Source organism: Fragaria vesca, linkage group LG7, assembly GCF_000184155.1.
Source record: "Fragaria vesca subsp. vesca linkage group LG7, FraVesHawaii_1.0, whole genome shotgun sequence".
Lineage (NCBI taxonomy): Eukaryota > Viridiplantae > Streptophyta > Magnoliopsida > Rosales > Rosaceae > Fragaria > Fragaria vesca.
In genome coordinates, this window is record NC_020497.1 from 4,561,777 (window position 1) to 4,580,441 (window position 18,665).

The following is an 18,665-nucleotide window of genomic DNA, read 5'->3' on the forward strand; positions in this document are numbered from 1 at the left end:
CCATCAAATTTACACTATGATTATCGAAATTCACGCCATATAAATTTTTCATCGAAAATTTCCTCTTGACATAAAAGTGACGAGGCAATCTTGTTAAGAAAGCAAGGATCGTTATGTGGCTTAATCCAAATAACTAATGGACCCGTATGTGATAACGGTCACTTTTTGGCTACCTTAAGCTTGTTTAGAAGTGGATTAGTAGGCCCCCAATTGCTTTCAATCATGTTTCTCCCTACCCTTTCAAACAAAATTAGGTAAGACAGTGCTTTCATATGGACTGCTTGCACATAATAGAGTGTAATGATACCCTCATAATAACCGTTTTAGCAAATAATTACACTTCTATTACACTTTCTAATTTCCTCTCCCTTAAGGCCTTAATGGCTATTAGTTCTTGATTTTGTTTCTTCTTTTATTGGGAATTTTTTAGGATACTTTCATTTCAAAATTCGTTGAGACCGGTTTTCCTATGTTTGTCTAGAGTTTTTCTATATTCGTTATATTCTTCTTTTACGGTATGGAGACAAAGGAAAATTAATTTAGAGATGTCATAGTTGCGAATTAGGTATACAATGAGTATGCAGAAACAATTCGTTTCATTCTTCTTTCTTTTTCTCATTACAATACTGGAAAAATAAAATATCAATTGTTGGTGATCGGTAATCGTCATCTGAGATTATTTTTCTCCATGTCAATGCCAGTAAGAATCACGAATAATAAGACTCAGGTTTTCTTAGTCTCATTGTTAATAAGTTCCTTCGTAGTAGGATCATATAATTAATTGTAAAGTTTTTTGTTAATAATAAGTTTACATTTTACGTACCGTATAATTTCACAGAAAAAATAGATAGTATTATTTAGCTCAAAATGAAAAGAGTTTTTATAGAAACATTCCCAATGTAAAAGTGCATAAACAAAATTAATATCTTAAACTTTGTTTAAGGCTTAGCTCTGGCTGATTAGCAAAAGTGCAAAACCAACCTTCTCCATTTGGAAAGTAAACATCAAGTCAGCTAAGCAGAGACTAACACAAGGGACAAATCCGTCATTCCACCAAAATGTTAGCACTTAACAAAACTAATATACAGACAGACAGAGAGAGCTAGACAGATCATTTACACACACCTCCCACTCTTCCTTCTCGACTTTCCTTCAAACACCGATTCTCCGTTCGCCGGAAAAAAAACCACTCACCGGCGAGGAGACTAATGCGACCCGACCCACATCGCTAAACTCCATCCCTCCATCTGGGTCGAGGCTAGATTTCCATTCGGAGACAGCAATGTCGGTATACGACGCGGCGTTTGTGAACTCCGAGCTCTCCAAACCCACTTCAATCTTCGGCCTCCATCTCTGGGTCGTCATCGGAATCCTCGTCGGCTCCTTAATAGTCCTCACCCTCTTCCTCCTCTCCCTCTGCCTCACCGCCCGCCACCGCCACAAGAGCAAGCTCGTCACCGCCGCCGCGCAAAAGCCCAGCCCAATAATCTCCAAAGATATCCAGGAAATAATCCACCCCAATCCGGAGGTCCACATGGAGATCGGGAAGCCCGAGCACCGGGTGGTGGTGTTCTCCGACCAACGCGGCTGTGGCGCCTCCAGCGGCGAGAGCCGCGGGACGCTGAACAGCGAAACGGCGTCGTTTGCGAGCGGGAATGTGGTGGGGCCCGAGGTGTCGCATCTGGGTTGGGGGAGGTGGTACACTTTGAGAGAGCTGGAGGCTGCGACGAATGGGTTGTGTGAGGAGAATGTGATTGGGGAAGGTGGGTATGGGATTGTGTACAGTGGGATTCTTAGTGATGGGACTAAAGTTGCTGTTAAGAACTTGTTGAATAACAGGTACTGCTTTTATTTAATTTTAATTTAATTTCATAAAGGTGGAAACTTGATGTGTTTACTGTGGTTTTGGGTGTGGTTTTGATGTGGGTTTGTGGCGGTTTTTGGTTATTGGTTCTGGGTTGATGATGAAAGTGAAGAACTTTTGCGAAGATAGAAACTTACAGAAGCTGAGAATAATTTGTTTTCTGTTATTATTTCTTTTTCCTAAAATGGCGGTTGAATGTTTCATAACTTGGTAGGATTTTCATTTGGAGTGATAGGAGGATCGGTTAGTCATATGAGTTGACTGGTTTGCGATTCGACTTTTTTTGTTTTTGCTGTGATTTCTTCTGTTCATGCATTTTCTGGGAAACTGAAGAGGGTATTTGATTCATCGACTTCATGGTTTGTTTTTATTTTTTGAGTTTTATTAGGTTTGGCTGGTTTATTCTTATCTTGCGTTTGTTAGAATTTGTGCTGTAAAGTCGCCTGCTTTCTGAAAAAGAGCTCCATCATTCGTTTTTAGGTTCCTTGTGCTCATAGTCAAGCTTGAGTTGATGATGTTGGCATCAGAATCTCCCTCTTTCTCTTACACACAAACTTTTGACTTGTCTCATTTTTTTTTTTTCTGTTATTCGATTGTGTTTTGCCTTGGTTCTTAGTGAATAGTGGCAGTGATCAACTAATGATGCTGCCTTGGATTTTGGATATGCAGGGGTCAAGCTGAGAAGGAGTTTAAAGTGGAGGTGGAAGTAATTGGGCGTGTGAGACACAAAAATCTTGTGAGGTTACTCGGATACTGTGTTGAAGGTGCATACAGGTATATTTATCATAATGTTGGAGTCTCAGCTTATTGTTACTGTGAAGCATCTAGGATGTGTCATTGAGCTTCTGGTTTTGTTTCTTAGGATGCTTGTGTATGAGTACGTCGACAATGGAAATCTGGATCAATGGCTTCATGGGGATGTTGGTGAAGTCAGCCCTCTAACATGGGATATTCGAATGAATATTATATTGGGGACTGCAAAAGGGTACAGTTCATATGCTAATTTTGACTCTTTTTCTGTAACATAAAATAGAAAATGCATGTGTATGAAAGTTTTCACTCATTTGATGTTTCCTCTTTGTGCAGGTTGGCCTATCTTCATGAGGGTCTTGAACCAAAGGTTGTTCATCGTGATGTAAAATCTAGTAACATACTGGTTGATCGCCAATGGCATCCCAAGGTGTCTGATTTTGGGCTTGCCAAGCTTTTATGCTCTGAGAATAGTTATGTGACGACTCGAGTGATGGGAACATTTGGGTTAGTTCAAATATTTCTCTCATTTCTTTTCTATCAATTTGTTTGTTGGCAATTGACGTAAACATATGCATCACAGTTAGTTATGTTCTTTAAGTTTCAATCTGATTGGTGGTTTCTTTAGCTATGTTGCACCAGAATATGCTTGCACTGGAATGTTGAATGAGAAGAGTGATGTTTATAGCTTCGGAATACTTATTATGGAGATTATATCTGGGAGAAGCCCTGTTGATTATGGTCGGCCACAAGGGGAGGTTAGTTTTGGAATGTGTGTTTTCTTATAATCATGTGTTGGATTTTCTGTTTGCTGTTGAAATTTAATTATAACGTCTTCTTTTTTCAGGTTAATCTAGTTGAATGGTTAAAAAACTTGGTCGGAAACCGAAAAGCTGAGGAAGTAGTTGATCCTAAGTTGCCTGAGATGCCTGCTTCGAAAGCACTTAAACGTGCTCTGCTGGTTGCTCTTCGATGTGTTGATCCTGATGCCACAAAAAGACCCAAAATGGGACATGTGATCCACATGTTGGAGGCTGATGACTTGCTATTCCGTGATGTATGTGTGACAAAAATTGAATACGTAGATTTGTGAAGACCTTGTTTTCTTGATCAATACTTAACTCTCTATCCAATTTTGTTCATTATATGCAGGAAAGACAACCAGGGAGAGATAATTCCAGTTCAGATCTCAATTATCGACGGGAGAATCATGTTGGCATGAAAATGGGGGATAAAGATAAACACTTGAGTGAAGGGACTTCTGATACTAGTGAAGGTGATAGTGGTAGGAACCATAATCAACCAACAAGGTGGAGATAATACCATTGGGAAAGGATTAGGTGACTAACAGTTTTATCACCGGAGTTTTTGAATCTCATTTTTCTTCTACCCTGATTCTGCCTGTATCTTTTTCAATAATGTGCATTTGTTTTCATGCTTAGTTACATAATTTCATAGGATATGCATCAAATTATGATGCTCTTGTACAATATTGAATCAGATGTGTCCATCATTCTTATAGGTGTTCTGTTGTAAAACAATATATCAATAGTGTTACATCAATATAAATATTCTTTTCTCTGTGGTCACATTCTATTCTTCTTCCTCATCCGCTCTTCTTTCAATTTCTTTGTCCACATTCTAGTTGCTTCAAGAGTAGAGTAATATAGGCATGGCTATCATGTTCATGAACTATGATTCTGTTGCCAACTTTGTGTCACCATCATTGCCAGCCTTGGATCAGATGGCATGCAGAACATTGAGGACCCACTTCCAGAGTTCCTGTGATAGAAGATTTTAGATGACATCAACATCAGTGCCTTGGATGGTTTCTGGGAATTGGACCCAGCAGCCAGCTAAAGTCAGCTGAAACAGCTGCTGTTGCTACTAGCCTACAAAGCCTGCAGCTTCTCTCATTCATGTGGCTCTTCTTGTCCTTGTTGGCTAGGCAACTGAGGAAGTGAGGATTAGGGTTGGGGATGGAACTGGCATGAGGTCAGGCCTGAGGTTTCAACATCAATGCCAGTACATCTGAACATGCTAGCTCTTGCCCTCTCTGAGCTTCACATTACTTGTCTTGATTAATGATAACGGTAAGCTGGCCATGCATGTTTTGGGGCAGAATCCTTCTGTCTTTTGCAGGAGCCTGCTTTGTTAGGTTGATTTATTTAGCAGCGTGTACTTTGTCTCTTCTATTCTTCTGAATCTTTCTGCTTAACTATTAGTATGACTCCAATTTGCTTGCCCTGCTTATCTCATATAGAGACTTTTTCAGTTCATCTCCGTGCCGTTGCTTAAACGTTACATTGTTGACTTCCAGCAAGAAATTATGTCAAAAAGGCATGTGTAATCTGTTCACGCTCTGCCGACCATTTCACGAGCTGAGCTTAGCTACTCTACCGATAGTATGCACGCGTGAGCTATTGTTGATTTATGTTCGATTTCGGTAGATCATCCTAAGTTGGATAGTAAATCTATATAGAAGTCACTTTGTGACTATTTTACTTTGCTCATGGAGTCATGGTGATTTGTTAACTCTTTGGCATATTGTTCTCCCAAATTGAAATGTTATAAATGTATTGTACTTGCAGTCTTTGTTGATCAGTTCGCTCTCTCTTCTAATCTTTAATAATTAGCCACCGACTAGTATTCTGCTAAACCTCACCAATCTGAGTTGATAGACCACAAAACCCCTCTATTATGTATAACCCGATCCGAAAAGATCTCATGCTCTCATCCATGTCAAGTGCTGACAAATTATTATCAATGGAACAATACAAATCATGTGTAATAGTATGATATTTTTAGACAAGTAGCCGCAGATTTACGGGTTACAAGTGAAAACAATTGCCCCAGTCAATTTTTCTTACTTTCACTCGTAGCTTAACAGTTTGGTTGGGTGCACATAGTTGTTTTAAAATGAGTGATTGCGAAAGGAAAGAAGATTGGCATTTATATATATATATATATATATATATATATATATATCATCAATTATTAATTATTAGATAAACAATTAATATGTTATAACGAATCTACTGTGAGTTTTCTCATTTATAAAAAGAGACTTATGTCACTAGATCAAACGGTACTGAGCTACATCATCAATTATTGAATACAGACATCTCATTTTCATTAATTATTTTAAAAGTACTTTAATTTAAGATCCTTACTTAAGATTGAAGTAGCCGGCTATACGCACCACCGACCATGATTCAAAAATATAAAAAGGAAAAGGAAATGACAAGTTTAGTTACCTAAAATATGTATGGAAAGGGAAACGAAACCAATGTATGGCTTTGAAAGTGAAGCCTTTGTATCAAAAACTATATTTGGAGATCCAATTACATGATAAAAGCCATAACAGTAGGTAATTGGAGCCTAATTCTTATCCAAAAAGAATCTTAATACTCAGTTCCGTATCCTTGAGAATTTATTGTCTTTCACGCTTTTATAAGTTTCATTGAATTTGAAAGTACTAATACATATAGACATCAGCTGCGCTTTTAATATGACATGATACATTTTGTTGAATTAGAAAGTATTAATACATGCTGACACCAGCTGTACTTTCAGAAGCTTTAACGCAGATGTATGCACATTTTATTCAATGCGTAGCAAATGACGTTTCAATTCAATTACCAAATGTGAAGGTGAATAAAATGCAAGTAAGTATCTATATGAAAAGGTGGATATCGAAATCTGATTACATAATGGCAGAGATATTCAAATTTTCATTCTTATATCTTCAGCAATTTATTATCACTTTTATTTTTTTATCCCTACTTATTTTCATTCCTATTTTTTTTTTTTCGGAAATGAATTGTCTTTCCTACTTTAACAATACCAAGAGGGTTGTATTTTTCCCTTTATTGAACTGGAAAGTATTGTATACGCGTAGACGCGTACATACCACCCCGTACTTTCCATGCACCTGCCCAAAAAGTATGTACATTTATACGCGGCCGTCAAACACTGTACTACTCAGACTTTTCAAAGAACCCCACCCAACCACACTCCGCCACGTACGCATTCAATCTTCCAACTCCAATCTCCTGCCTGCAACCCCACCATAACAACCGAAGCTCCTCGAACCAAACGGTAACATCTACCTCCCCACTCCTTACCTCCCACTCGTTTCCCCCCACGTGTCTCCCTTCTTCGTACAACCCCGGTGAGCGTAGCACAACCCCTTCACCTACTAATCCAGAACCAACCGAACCCAGCCTCACATTTTCAACGCCGAAGAGTCGTGGAAACCCTCATCGAAATTTCTTGACATCTAAATCTTCCTAATCAGGTTTGATATTCTCTCCTTCAATCTCTATGTAGCTCTATTTCTCATACCAATTTCAATTCCATCAGTAAAAAAGAAAATATAATTTAATTAGTTTTTTGGTTTTTGGATCTAGTTTTGTGGTAGATCTAGCTTAGGGTTTGTGTCTGTGAATATTTGAGTCATCGGTGAAGATTTCTTAACGATCTAGCGGCTGCTTTGTTTGGGTAAGTGGATCCATGTATGAAAGTGTCTGAATTTTGGATATTATGCTTGCGTTTGTTTGAAATTGTGGTGTTTGCGTTGGTATGTGAAGAAAATTGTGTGATGATAAGATATTTGATTGGGTAAGGTGTTGTTTTTGTTTAGTTTGGTTTCCGGTTGCGATGATTTGTGGAATTTTGATCAGGTGTATCGTGTGTATGAGGCTGAAGTTTGGGGATTTGGGTAGAAATTTGGGGTTTCTTTACAAACTGGAGATGGCTGAAGTTCGATGTGTTTATACTGGTGGACCGTCGGGTTGGTGTTGAGGGAAAGTTGTAGACTTGAACGAAACAAGAGAACAGATTAAGATAAATCCTTTCCAATATAAATTTTAGCTTTGCGTATCGTTGTATAGTTATTTCGGTGCTTTTAGGCTGAAGATATGACACGATTGCAGATATGACACGATGTCTTATTAATTTGTCGTGCCGAAGAAGCAATTTTGTTAAATTTACCAAAGCGGCTGATTAAGAATGTTGAATAACTCATTTTATATGGAAACAATTGTATGAACTTTTGAGTAGTGTCCACAGATTGGTAGATATTAAGAATTTAAGAGACAAACTGTGGCTTCCAATTTATCTGTTCTCCAGTTCATGTAGGCATTATCATTATTTGAGAATTACTCTATCTTCTGGGATTTAGTGAAAGATTGAGTATGTCATTTTTTTTGCTGTTGTCTTCTCGATTACTAGTGTTGTAAATGTTCTTTAGTCTTTGATTTTGTTGTTGTCGCTGATTTGCAGTTTAATGTTTATTTCTTTTTGCAGTAATACTAGTAATGAGTCGTCCACAGGCCCCACACCGTCCTTTCTTCCATTTTGGAAACCCTTTCCGGATGATTTCGCCAAAGGGTTCTCAAATGACTCCAAACCTTTGTGCATTGCTGAACACTTTTGAGGAAACATTGGCCGGAAGGTTGAGAAAGCTCAACCCAAAAGATAAGAATGATGTTCTTAGCTTGTCATGGATGAATTTAGCTATGGAGTCGCTTTGTGGAACTCATAATGACATAAAAACTCTTATAGCTGAGATGGATCTTCCTGTGAGTGCCTGGGATGAGAAGTGGATTGACGTGTACTTGGACATCAGTGTAAAGTTGCTTGATATATGCATTGTCTTCAGCTCTGAGATCTCGCGCTTAAACCAGGGACATCTTTTCCTTCAGTTTGTGTTGCATAATTTGAAATCAGCCTCTTCACAGCAATTTATTCGTGCCCGTTCTTCAGTTGATGACTGGAAGAATCATATTGCTTCAAAGAACCCCAGGGTTGAGAACTGTAGCACCATTTTGGACAAGCTCAAGGAATCACTGGATCTACCAAAGGTTAAGAACTCTGCCAAAGGGAAAATTTTAATGCGTGCTATGTATGGAGTGAAGGTGTTGACAGTATCTGTTTGTAGTGTCTTTTCTGCAGCGTTTTCTGGTTCTGCAAGCAAGTTGGTAGATATGAATGTCTCTGAGACATATTTGTGGGCACAAGCATTTAATGACTTACAGAGTAATGTAAATGGGGAAATCAGAAATGTATATTCTAGTGGTAGAGTTACAGTACTGAAAGAGCTGGAAGCAGTTGATGGTATTGTGAAGCACTTGTATCCTATGATCCAAGATGGTGTGGCCCTCGCAGATGAAGAAGTGTTCAAGAATTCTATTTCAGATTTAGAAAGAAAGGCACAGAGTCTTTCTCAAGGACTTGATCTTCTGACCAAGGAAGTGGATGGGTTTTTCCAAATCCTCTTGACTGGACGCGATGCCTTGCTTTCTAAGCTGAGATCAGGTGGATCAGTCTCTGACCGGATGCTGATGGGGAACGTAGAAGGGCAGGTTGTGAGGTGAATAGCAAAGCTAATCTCTAACCTTTATAACGACGGTATTAGGTATGGGGCTTTATGTTTTCTTGTTTTTGTAAGTATACCGTCTTGTACGGTTAAGTGTAATCAGTTTGTTGCTAGGTACAAGTTATGTTGTATTACTATGTTAGTGGTTTGTAAAAGTATGTTGCACTGTGTGTTGACGTTTATATATGATATATGGTTTGGCTTGAAATTGTGAGGCTTCTCTGCTTTTTTATTTTGCTTCCATTGGTTTTAAATTGAGGATGCTTCATTATTGGTGAACTGATATACAAGATATGCTAAGCTTGTCACACAAATCATCACATTGTGAACTTTGAAGTTTGGCTCTTGGTGTTAACCTAAAGCTAAAACTTCTTAGCTTCGTTGCCTCTGTGATTCATACAAGTTCAATGTGCTTATTTCCTATATTGGTAGTTGTTTGTAAACTTTTTGATTCATAATTTCATACAGGCAAAGTTGGGCATGATACTTCTGGACTTCACAAGAGAATCTAGACTCTGTACTGTGTTCTAATTTCTTGTGTAACTTGATGCAATTCCATAGTAGGGGAAGACCATCACCAACCATAAGCATGAGAACATGTTAACAGCAAGTGGTGATGGTCGGAACTTGGGAGAATTTGGCGGTTTATTTACCTGACAGCGATCAGATAGATATGACATTGGAATAGTTTGTATGGCTCTACTGATAAATCCTGGGAGATTCTTGATGCGGTGGGGATTCCCTGATCAACAGGGATTCGACTTATGATTTCTCTGATGTAAACTGGTTATGTTTTGGTTTTCCTTCGAACCTTGTCGATTATTATTTGAGACCATAATCCCATTTATTGTTGAATCCCAGGTGATTTGTTATAATAGCAAATCACATATACATCCTTCAAAAGGATTTGAAACACAAACAAATCCACTTGTGTTGTTGTTAAACAAATAAGGACAGTTTTTAACAAATAAGGACAAATTGTTTTCTGCTTGTCATGTGTCATGGTTTAATTTACTAAAATGACCTTATACAAAATAAATCAAACTAAATCAGACCCCACCATGTATTGTTTCAGCTGCTATTGCATTTGCTGGAATGTTGTTGCTACTACACTTCCAATAATTGCAATAGCAGATTTTTAGTGGTTCAGTTAGTGTAGTAGCAGCTTCAGTAACAAGTTTTCAGTGGCTTAACTAATGTAATAACATGTTTTACTAGAGAGTTAGCTGCTACTACACTTCCCACAAATGTAGTACCAGGGTTTTAATGGTTTAGCTAGTGTAGTAGCAACTTCAATAAGTGTAGTAGCAGGTTTTTAGTAGCTCAGCAAATGTAGTAGCAATAGCTATTTTCAGTGCTATTGCACTTGCTGGAATGTTGCTGCTACTATACTTCTAATAAATGCAGTAGCAGATTTTTAGTAGTTCAATTAGTGTAGTAGCAACTTCAATAACTACAGTAGCAGGTTTACAGTAACTCAACTAATGTAGTAGCATGTTTTACTAGAGAGTTAGCTGTTACTACACTTCCAACAAATGTAGTAGCAAAGTTTTAATGGTTCAGCTAGTATAGTAGCAGCTTCAGTAAGTGTAGTAGCAGGTTTTTAGTGGCTTAGCAAATGTAGTAGCATCAGCTATTTTCAGTACGTGATGTAGTAGCAAGTTTTTATTGGTTCGGCTAGTGTAGTAGCAGGTTCTGTAAATGCAGTATTGACAGAAAAATTCATTTATGACTGCTATTATTGATAGAAAAAGTTCATTTATGAATTATGTTACTGTTCGGTTCTACAAATCACTCGTTTTTTTTTTTTTACTACACTTGTTGTGGTTATGCTACTACACTCATGTTTCATTAATTAAGTCTCATCCAATTCTATAGTTCTATGCAGGCACATGACGTCATCTCCTTCGACCCACAGACCATCAAGCCCTTGGACAAGGCCCAAGAAGAAGCCCAGCTCCTCAACTCATCCACCGCTTCTTCGCCGCTCATCACTCTCCCGCTGCACCCCCGTGAGTCTCTCTACACCTCCAACCACAAGGATTGCAAGTCGTTGGTCTTCACCCGACTCGGTCGCGACTCGGTCCGAGTCAACTCGCTCAACACGAAGCTCTAGCTGGCTTTGCAGGGAGTGAACCGGGCGAATCTGGAGCCCATGAGACGGAGATCCGACCCGAGGACTTGTCAACTCCCGTAACTTCCGGGATCAGCTTGGGAAGCGGCCAGTTTTTCACACGCATCGACGTCGGTAGCCCGGCGAAGCAGTTTTACATGGTGTTGGATATCGGCAGTGACGTCAACTGGCTCCAATGCCAACCTTGCTCCGACTGTTACCAACAATCTGACCTGATTTTCGACCCGACCTGAGTCGATCTAGCAGCGGCGGAGTCGATCAGCGAAGGTCAATCTAGCACCGGCAGAGTCGATCTAGCAAGCGGCGGAGTTGATCGGCGAGGTCGATCTAGCAACGGCGAAGTCGATCGGCGTCGTGTGGTGGAGAGAGAGAGAGAGAGAGAGAGAGAGAGAGAGAGAGAGAGAGAGAGAGAGAGAGAGAGAGAGAGAGAGAGAGAGAGAGAGAGAGAGAGAGAGAGAGAGAGAGAGAGAGAGAGAGAGAGAGAGAATATGATAGATCGGAGGAAGAGAGAGAATATGACAGATCAGAGGAAGAGAGAGAATATGACAGATCAGAGGAAGAGAGAGAATATATTTTCAGGTAGGGTATTTTTGGTTGAGACAGTGGCAGTTTTATAGATATTTTAGAAAAGATTAATTTTTTGGGTATTTTGCATAAAATTTGCTGATTTGGTGTGATATTATGCACTATGGGCCTGGACTTATGTCCTTATTTATTTAAATCTGTTGAAAGATAGTTTTTCTGTGTTTTGCAAATATCTATAATAGTGGGATGTCATTTTCTATATCACAGTCTATATAACCTCATGGACCAGAACTACTTAATATCCCCAGTCAAGTTTCAATTTGGAGTCCGCCGACTTCTCTGCGTTTCCTTCACGCATGCCTTTTCTAATCACTTTTCTTCAGTCAAATTTGTGTTCAACTTGAACATGTAAAATGCAAGACAAAAAAAAAAAAAAAACTAGCAAGACTTTGCAGCTAATAATCAACAATAACTGTGAACACTCAACAATGAACATCATACCTACCACAGGACCCAATCAATGAAATTGATCATGCAAGATAATTAGAAAGTGTACTCAAGTAGCCAATCCATTGTGTGTGAGGACTACCAATATAAACGGTTTATGACCCTACTCATTTATAATTGATGAAGACTCATTTATAACTGATGAAGAAATAGGACGAGGCAATGGAATAATGAAATGACATCATGCAGCTCGAGTCATTCGTGTTAAATCTGTATTGTTCATACATGATCCTAGTTTTTGATTTACTTTATTTGGGTCAAGGTGTTCATACAAGACCAGAAGGAAGCTTAAAGGGTCAGAATTATGACTTTAGACTTGTTGATTCTTGTGTGATTTGTGATCGAATGGACTATGAATTGTCATTTACCCATTATCAATAATACATTATGTTCTTAACTTGTATGAGATTTACGGTTAAATTGAGATTGTTCTACCACATTTGAATATTATACCTAGTTATTTGTATGTGTAAGATTTTATGTCAACAATGAGCTAGTATTCACCACATGAAGTTGAACACACACGAAAAGAACAAACAAAACTTATGTTCACAATTAACGTTTTATCCATATTATCCGACAATAAAAAACCTAATATAAAACAAAGTTTGTATACTTTTACATTGATCGATCTTTCTATCATTTAACATTCATTCAATCGGTTTTACTTTTTAGTTTACTCTAAATCCAAACCCTATTTGATAAGTCTTAGATTTTCGATTAATTTTCAGCTCGTTTAGCTCTCACATCTCTAATAGTACTTCAACACTTTTCAACCCCCATCTCAATTTGTCTCAAAACCCAAAGATCACAGACAACACACCAAACCCTCACATAAAGAAGAGTCAAAACTCAAAAAGCTTCAATTTTTTCCTCCACGGGTTTTCCAGTTGAAAAAGCTTTCTTCTATTTTTCTTTACCTTTCTTGCCCAAACGAGCTACTAATCAATACATAGACCTACCGACACCAATCTCACACTCCCACCTCTCCTCCTCCTCCATTAGCTTCTCTTCCAGCTTTGTGGCCACTAAATCTCATCTGGGTCTCCACCCATTTCGGATTCTGACCCGACCCAACTGCCATGGAGTCCAGCTCTGCTTCTGGAGCTGACCACAACATCAGAGGGGTACCAACCCACGGTGGCCGGTACGTTCAGTACAATGTGTATGGGAATCTCTTTGAGGTTTCCAGGAAGTATGTGCCTCCTATCAGGCCAGTTGGGAGAGGCGCCTATGGTATTGTTTGGTAAGATTCTTGTTTTTTACTTGGTTCTTTGATTTTTCTTGGTTCATTAAAGTTTGAGGCTTTTTGGGTTTTGTGGTGATTTCTGGTTCTTGAAGTTGTTGGGTTTAGTTTGGTTTGTGAGTTAATGGTTTCGTGGAAAAAGCACTTTGTAATTGTGATCAAGGTATTCCTTTGATTATGTTATGTGGGTGTAGGTTGGAAAGTTTGGTTCTTTATGAAGATCTCTATTTGGGAATTAGCTGGGTTTGTTAAAGATAGTAGCTTTCTTTGTGTGTAGGTTTGTTTCTATTTTTGTTTTGGTGGGGTTGAATTTGGTGTGTGCGGGAGGTTTTTCTAATATTGGTTATAACGTTAAGAAGGTTGTGAGTTGGAGAGGGTCTTGTTCTTTGTGTGCAATAAATGAATTGTTAATTTGTTACACATATTCCCATGAAATCTGTTATGTGTTTCTTAAGCCAGGGTAAGTGATGTTTTATGTGTTCCTTGTTGGGAGTTTCAGTCCAAAGATGCATTGACATTGTTTTGAGGAGAATGTGAATCTATTAGATTAAAGAGTACCATGGTCACTCTGTGTGTTTGAATTTAACTGGACGAAATATTGCATATTCCTAAGAAATTAGGATGGACAATGTGAAGCTCTATTTCCCATGTTATTTTAGGGTCGTCAAAATGAATTGTCTTTGTCACTTTGCGTATTATTCAGTCCAACTCTTGGTGTGTGATCATTTTCTTCCTTGTTGATTCCACTTATGTTATTGTTGGTCGTATTGTACCATGTTTGATTAACGGGACTCACATTTCTGCATGGATGTATGCGTAAGTCTTGTTTCATTCATTTTAGTATGTAAAACTTTAGAACATATTGGGTTCTTGTGAAATCAGGGTTTGTGTATTTGACTGCAGCCTTTGTTGGGTGTATGTGCTATTTCAAGGTTTCAATCATGAATGATCTTTCCATTTATTTGACTTATGTTCTATGTGTTATCAACAATTTGAAGGAAGATAAATTTTTTTGGTTGCTATTAGTGCTGCTGTGAACGCTGAGACTCATGAGGAGGTTGCCATTAAGAAGATTGGTAATGCATTTGACAACAGAATAGATGCCAAAAGGACTTTACGCGAAATTAAACTTCTTCGTCACATGGATCATGAAAATGTAATGTTTGACATTCTTCCCTTCATGTTCTTATGAGGAATTTTTTCTGCCTCCTCCTTGAGCACTCTTTTTTATCAAGATACTCTTATCATCTATTCCAATGTAACTGTTGTATGTTTTTTTTTAATTTTTTTTTTTCATGGAGCCAACAGCTTATTAGTTTGTTCTTTATCTGCTCAGGTTATTGCCATCAAAGACATCATAAGGCCTCCACAGAAGGAGAACTTCAATGATGTCTACATTGTTTATGAATTAATGGACACTGACCTTCATCAGATAGTACGGTCCAACCAATCTTTGACTGATGACCATTGCCGGGTTGGTACTAAATTTTCTTTTGGTTTATATATTAGAGATGCCATTTGAATTTAAGCGCTCAGATTTTGTAGTTAATATACTTGCGGTGGAATGTTTAAACTTTTGACAGTTTTTTTTTTTTTTAATAAATATTTGCTAATATCATTTGGATATAGTACTTCCATGTAGTTCATGTGCAATGTTCATAAGAAGTCTGGAATGTTCTAAACTGTTGACAGTGGTTTTTCTTTTTTGTTTTAAAGGCCAAGGTTTATAGTTGGACACCAGATTTCTATTTTTAGGTTACTGGTGATAGCAATACATGCTTGTCACTGAAGTAAGTTGATTCAAGCAACTGCTGAAGGTGGTACACATATTCCTAAAAACTTCTCAGCTTTATATAGGACTAATTATTTCACAAGTCCTTTCAAAGCTTTATAATAAACTGTTTAAGGTGATCCCCATTTCATCTTTTCAAAAAGGTTCTGGTCCTCTGCTTAGGTAGTGATATCTCCTCTAGTTTGGTTGGAACTTGGAACATGGTTCTATGTCTTTACTTCCATTTACCTGGAGCTTTCCCATTCTGAGTGACAAATTTAGGAAACTTTCACTTGTAGCTCATCTGTAGTTATAAAAACAAGTGTAAACTACGACATAACTTTTGCATCTAGCAGTTTTCTCATGATCTTGATTTTGCTGTTACATTTCTGAGCTTTCACTAATGTTTATGTTCTACCTTTGCAGTACTTTCTGTATCAGTTGTTACGAGGGCTCAAATATGTACATTCAGCAGGTGTTTTACATCGTGATTTGAAGCCCAGCAATTTGCTCATGAATGCAAATTGTGATCTCAAAATTGGTGATTTTGGGCTTGCAAGGACAACATCTGAAACTGATTTCATGACCGAGTATGTTGTTACTCGTTGGTACCGCGCTCCGGAGTTGCTCCTTAATTGTTCCGAGTACACTGCAGCAATTGATATATGGTCTGTAGGTTGCATTCTTGGTGAAATCATGACCAGACGGCCCTTATTCCCTGGCAAAGATTATGTGCATCAGCTGAGACTCATTACAGAGGTATTGTTTCTTTATCTGCATACTGAACCTAAATGGGTCTATCACTTGTTTGTATATTTCAAATCTCTGGGAATGATGCATCTGATGCATGTTTAAATGATAAATCTCCAAAAACTTTAATTTCCACATGGGGCAGCAGAGACTATGCAACTTAGGGTGTCAGTTTTTCTTGGTAATGCTGATCATTCTAAACTTTTGGCCCTTAAACAACTCTATGTCCAGCTATATCCTAATTTCAAAAGTGAAAGAGGAAGCAGTATATTTTCATTTGGCTAGGTTTAGATTTCTTGTTGCCAATAGCAGAAAGTGCACCAACCTGATTGATTGGAGAAAAAAAAAATGAGGAGGAGACGATGGTTGCCACTTAGATGAAGGTGTTGTGTCTCAAGATATGAAGGATGAGAATGTGTTTTCCTTCCACCTATCTTTGTTAAAAAGTAGTTTTTCTCTTGGCTCATATATACATTCTGATTGTGACAACTAGTGCATTGCTGTCTTCCATTTCTGTTGAGCAGCTAATAGGTTCACCTGATGACTCAAGCCTCGGATTTTTACGAAGTGATAATGCCCGAAGATATGTCCGACAACTACCTCAGTACGCAAAGAAGGACTTCTCTGTTGGATTTCCTAATATGTCTGCTGGTGCTATTGATTTGCTAGAGAAGATGCTTGTCTTTGACCCAAACAGGCGCATTACAGGTATACTTAGTTATTTGATTCTGGTATAAAGTGTAACGATGATTTAAGGACCCTGCAGTGTTCAGAGTGAAATGAAACTAAAAAATGTCATGAAATAATTTTGATATTTGCGGTAGATCACGTGTTTTTTTGTCTGAACCATATTTGGTAGTTGCATTGACAATTATTTTTCTTTGGCATGCTTTGCAGTTGATCAGGCTCTTTGCCACCCATACTTGGCACCTCTTCATGATATTAATGAGGAGCCTGTCTGCGCAAGTCCTTTCAGTTTTGACTTCGAGCAACCATCATTTACAGAAGAGAACATCAAGGAGCTCATCTGGAGAGAGTCGGTCAAGTTCAATCCAGATCCAATTCAGTGAAGATTATGCACTAGTATGTTGTACTCTCTTCGTGACCCAAAAACTATTATAATAATGCTACGTACAACCCCCCTTCATCCTCCTGGAGAAACAAATTATAAAACTTTGTTGGAGATATCGGCATTTATTGAAAAATTGTGCGTCATTAATACGACTTGTTCATATCCTTGGGATGTCTGTAAGTTTCGAATGTGTAAAAGGGATGAAAATTGAATGTAAAAAGCTAAAAACATAAAGACGGGCCTAAGGTAAACCCTAGTCCACCATTGAATCCTAGAGAAGCCCGAAAGAAGTAACCAAAGCAAGGCCTATCAAACAACCTTGACTTTGACGCAACAGCTACCTCTGCTCATCCTCCCATCGCACCATCACAACTCTCTGGCGACCTCGCCACAACAACCCATCACATCGTCACGATCCATGCTTCCTAAAACCAGACCTTCCAAATAACCCATCGCTCCTGCTTCCTTCGAAAACAGCTACCAGCGTTGTCATTCGTCAAGACAAGGTCCCTAACAAACCCTGGCAAGCACGACCGTTGGAATACATATGTGACTATCGAATCCAAGTCAGAAGCAAAACTTGAAAAAACCATCACCAGCCACTTCACATGGAGCAACTCAGGCCATTTGAAACCCATCCGGCAGTGAAGCTATGGGCGTCGGCATGGCCAGGAGACCAGCCTTGACCAAGGCCGCCGCCGGACGAGGTTGTTCCTTGTTACTTGAAAGCCACCGCTTCGCTCTATAGGGTTTTTCTCATCCAAAAGAGGTGTAGTTGGTTAGGTAGAGAAGTTTGAAAATCTTCCGGTCTGTAATTTTTTTTTTTTATGCTAAAAGACTATTAAAAGGAGAAATATCTCGAGCAACCAGCTCTTAAGAGATCAAAATTGATAACCGAACTCACAGCCATGGGAAACCCCACCTCCTAGTAATGTCGACTCGAAAGCTGGTGGCCTAGGATAGCCAAAGAATTAGCAATAAAATTAGCTTCACGGAGAGTATGCTGAAAGCTTATGCCTTGAAAAAAGCAGACAATTTTCTTGATGTCATGACTTTTCCGGTCTGTTGATTTCTAGAGATCTAGGGTTTATTATTTTCAATTTAAATTTTTTATTTTAAGTGATATGTTGGATATTATAGAGTGTGTGTGCAAATATGATGTGGTAGATGCCACATCATGTTTTATATAAATTAGAATTAAATTCAGTTTATCCCCTAAATCTTTGGTGGCAAAATCAGTTCAGTCCTGTAACTTTTTTTTAAATCAGTTCGCCCCTTCAACTTTCGTAAACACCTTAGTTAGGTCCAATTTTTAAATTCCCGTTGAAATATGACATCACCAAAGCTGTTGGAACTGACAAAAGGACCCATAGTTTTAGACATTTTATTGAAAATGAGGGGATAAAGCTGAATTATGGGTTCCTTTGTCAGTTCCAACAGTTTTGGTGGCGTCATATTTTGAGGGAAATTCAGAAATTGGACCTAACTGATGTGTTTACGAAAGTTGAAGGGGCGAACTTATTTAAAAAAAAGTTACAGGACTGAACTGATTTTGCCACCAAAAGATTTAGGGGGTAAACTGAAATTTTTCCTATAAATTAGATGCAAATTTTTGGGGGTNTCTAGCTAGCATCCTNACACATATATATATATATATATATATA

The 18,665-nt window shown here is 38.4% G+C and overlaps 3 protein-coding genes across 4 annotated transcripts; all 3 read left to right on the forward strand.

Annotated features, from left to right (window-relative positions):
* Positions 1 to 1,220: 1,220 nt before the first annotated feature.
* On the forward strand, positions 1,221 to 4,257 carry LOC101312670 (probable serine/threonine-protein kinase At1g01540-like). The gene is made up of 7 exons (XM_004306697.1): positions 1,221 to 1,839; positions 2,534 to 2,638; positions 2,727 to 2,849; positions 2,951 to 3,121; positions 3,243 to 3,372; positions 3,462 to 3,671; positions 3,767 to 4,257. Exons 1-7 carry the CDS (start codon positions 1,283 to 1,285, stop codon positions 3,932 to 3,934), a joined length of 1,464 nt encoding a protein of 487 aa, XP_004306745.1. The 5' UTR covers positions 1,221 to 1,282; the 3' UTR covers positions 3,935 to 4,257.
* Positions 4,258 to 6,844: 2,587 nt separating this feature from the next.
* On the forward strand, positions 6,845 to 9,279 carry LOC101312962 (protein BPS1, chloroplastic-like). Of its 2 annotated transcripts, XM_004306699.1 has the most exons (3): positions 6,860 to 6,914; positions 7,027 to 7,117; positions 7,925 to 9,279. In XM_004306699.1, the coding sequence occupies exon 3, from the start codon at positions 7,936 to 7,938 to the stop codon at positions 8,992 to 8,994; it is 1,059 nt and encodes a 352-aa protein (XP_004306747.1). In that variant the 5' UTR covers positions 6,860 to 6,914; positions 7,027 to 7,117; positions 7,925 to 7,935; the 3' UTR covers positions 8,995 to 9,279. The 2 variants fall into 2 exon arrangements, with proteins under 2 accessions (XP_004306746.1, XP_004306747.1); XM_004306698.1 differs by lacking the exon at positions 7,027 to 7,117 and having other exon boundaries at positions 6,845 to 6,914.
* Positions 9,280 to 13,076: 3,797 nt separating this feature from the next.
* On the forward strand, positions 13,077 to 17,182 carry LOC101313449 (mitogen-activated protein kinase homolog MMK2-like). The gene is made up of 6 exons (XM_004306700.1): positions 13,077 to 13,408; positions 14,435 to 14,564; positions 14,745 to 14,882; positions 15,606 to 15,938; positions 16,454 to 16,637; positions 16,827 to 17,182. The coding sequence occupies exons 1-6, from the start codon at positions 13,245 to 13,247 to the stop codon at positions 16,997 to 16,999; spliced, it is 1,122 nt and encodes a 373-aa protein (XP_004306748.1). The 5' UTR covers positions 13,077 to 13,244; the 3' UTR covers positions 17,000 to 17,182.
* Positions 17,183 to 18,665: the final 1,483 nt, after the last annotated feature.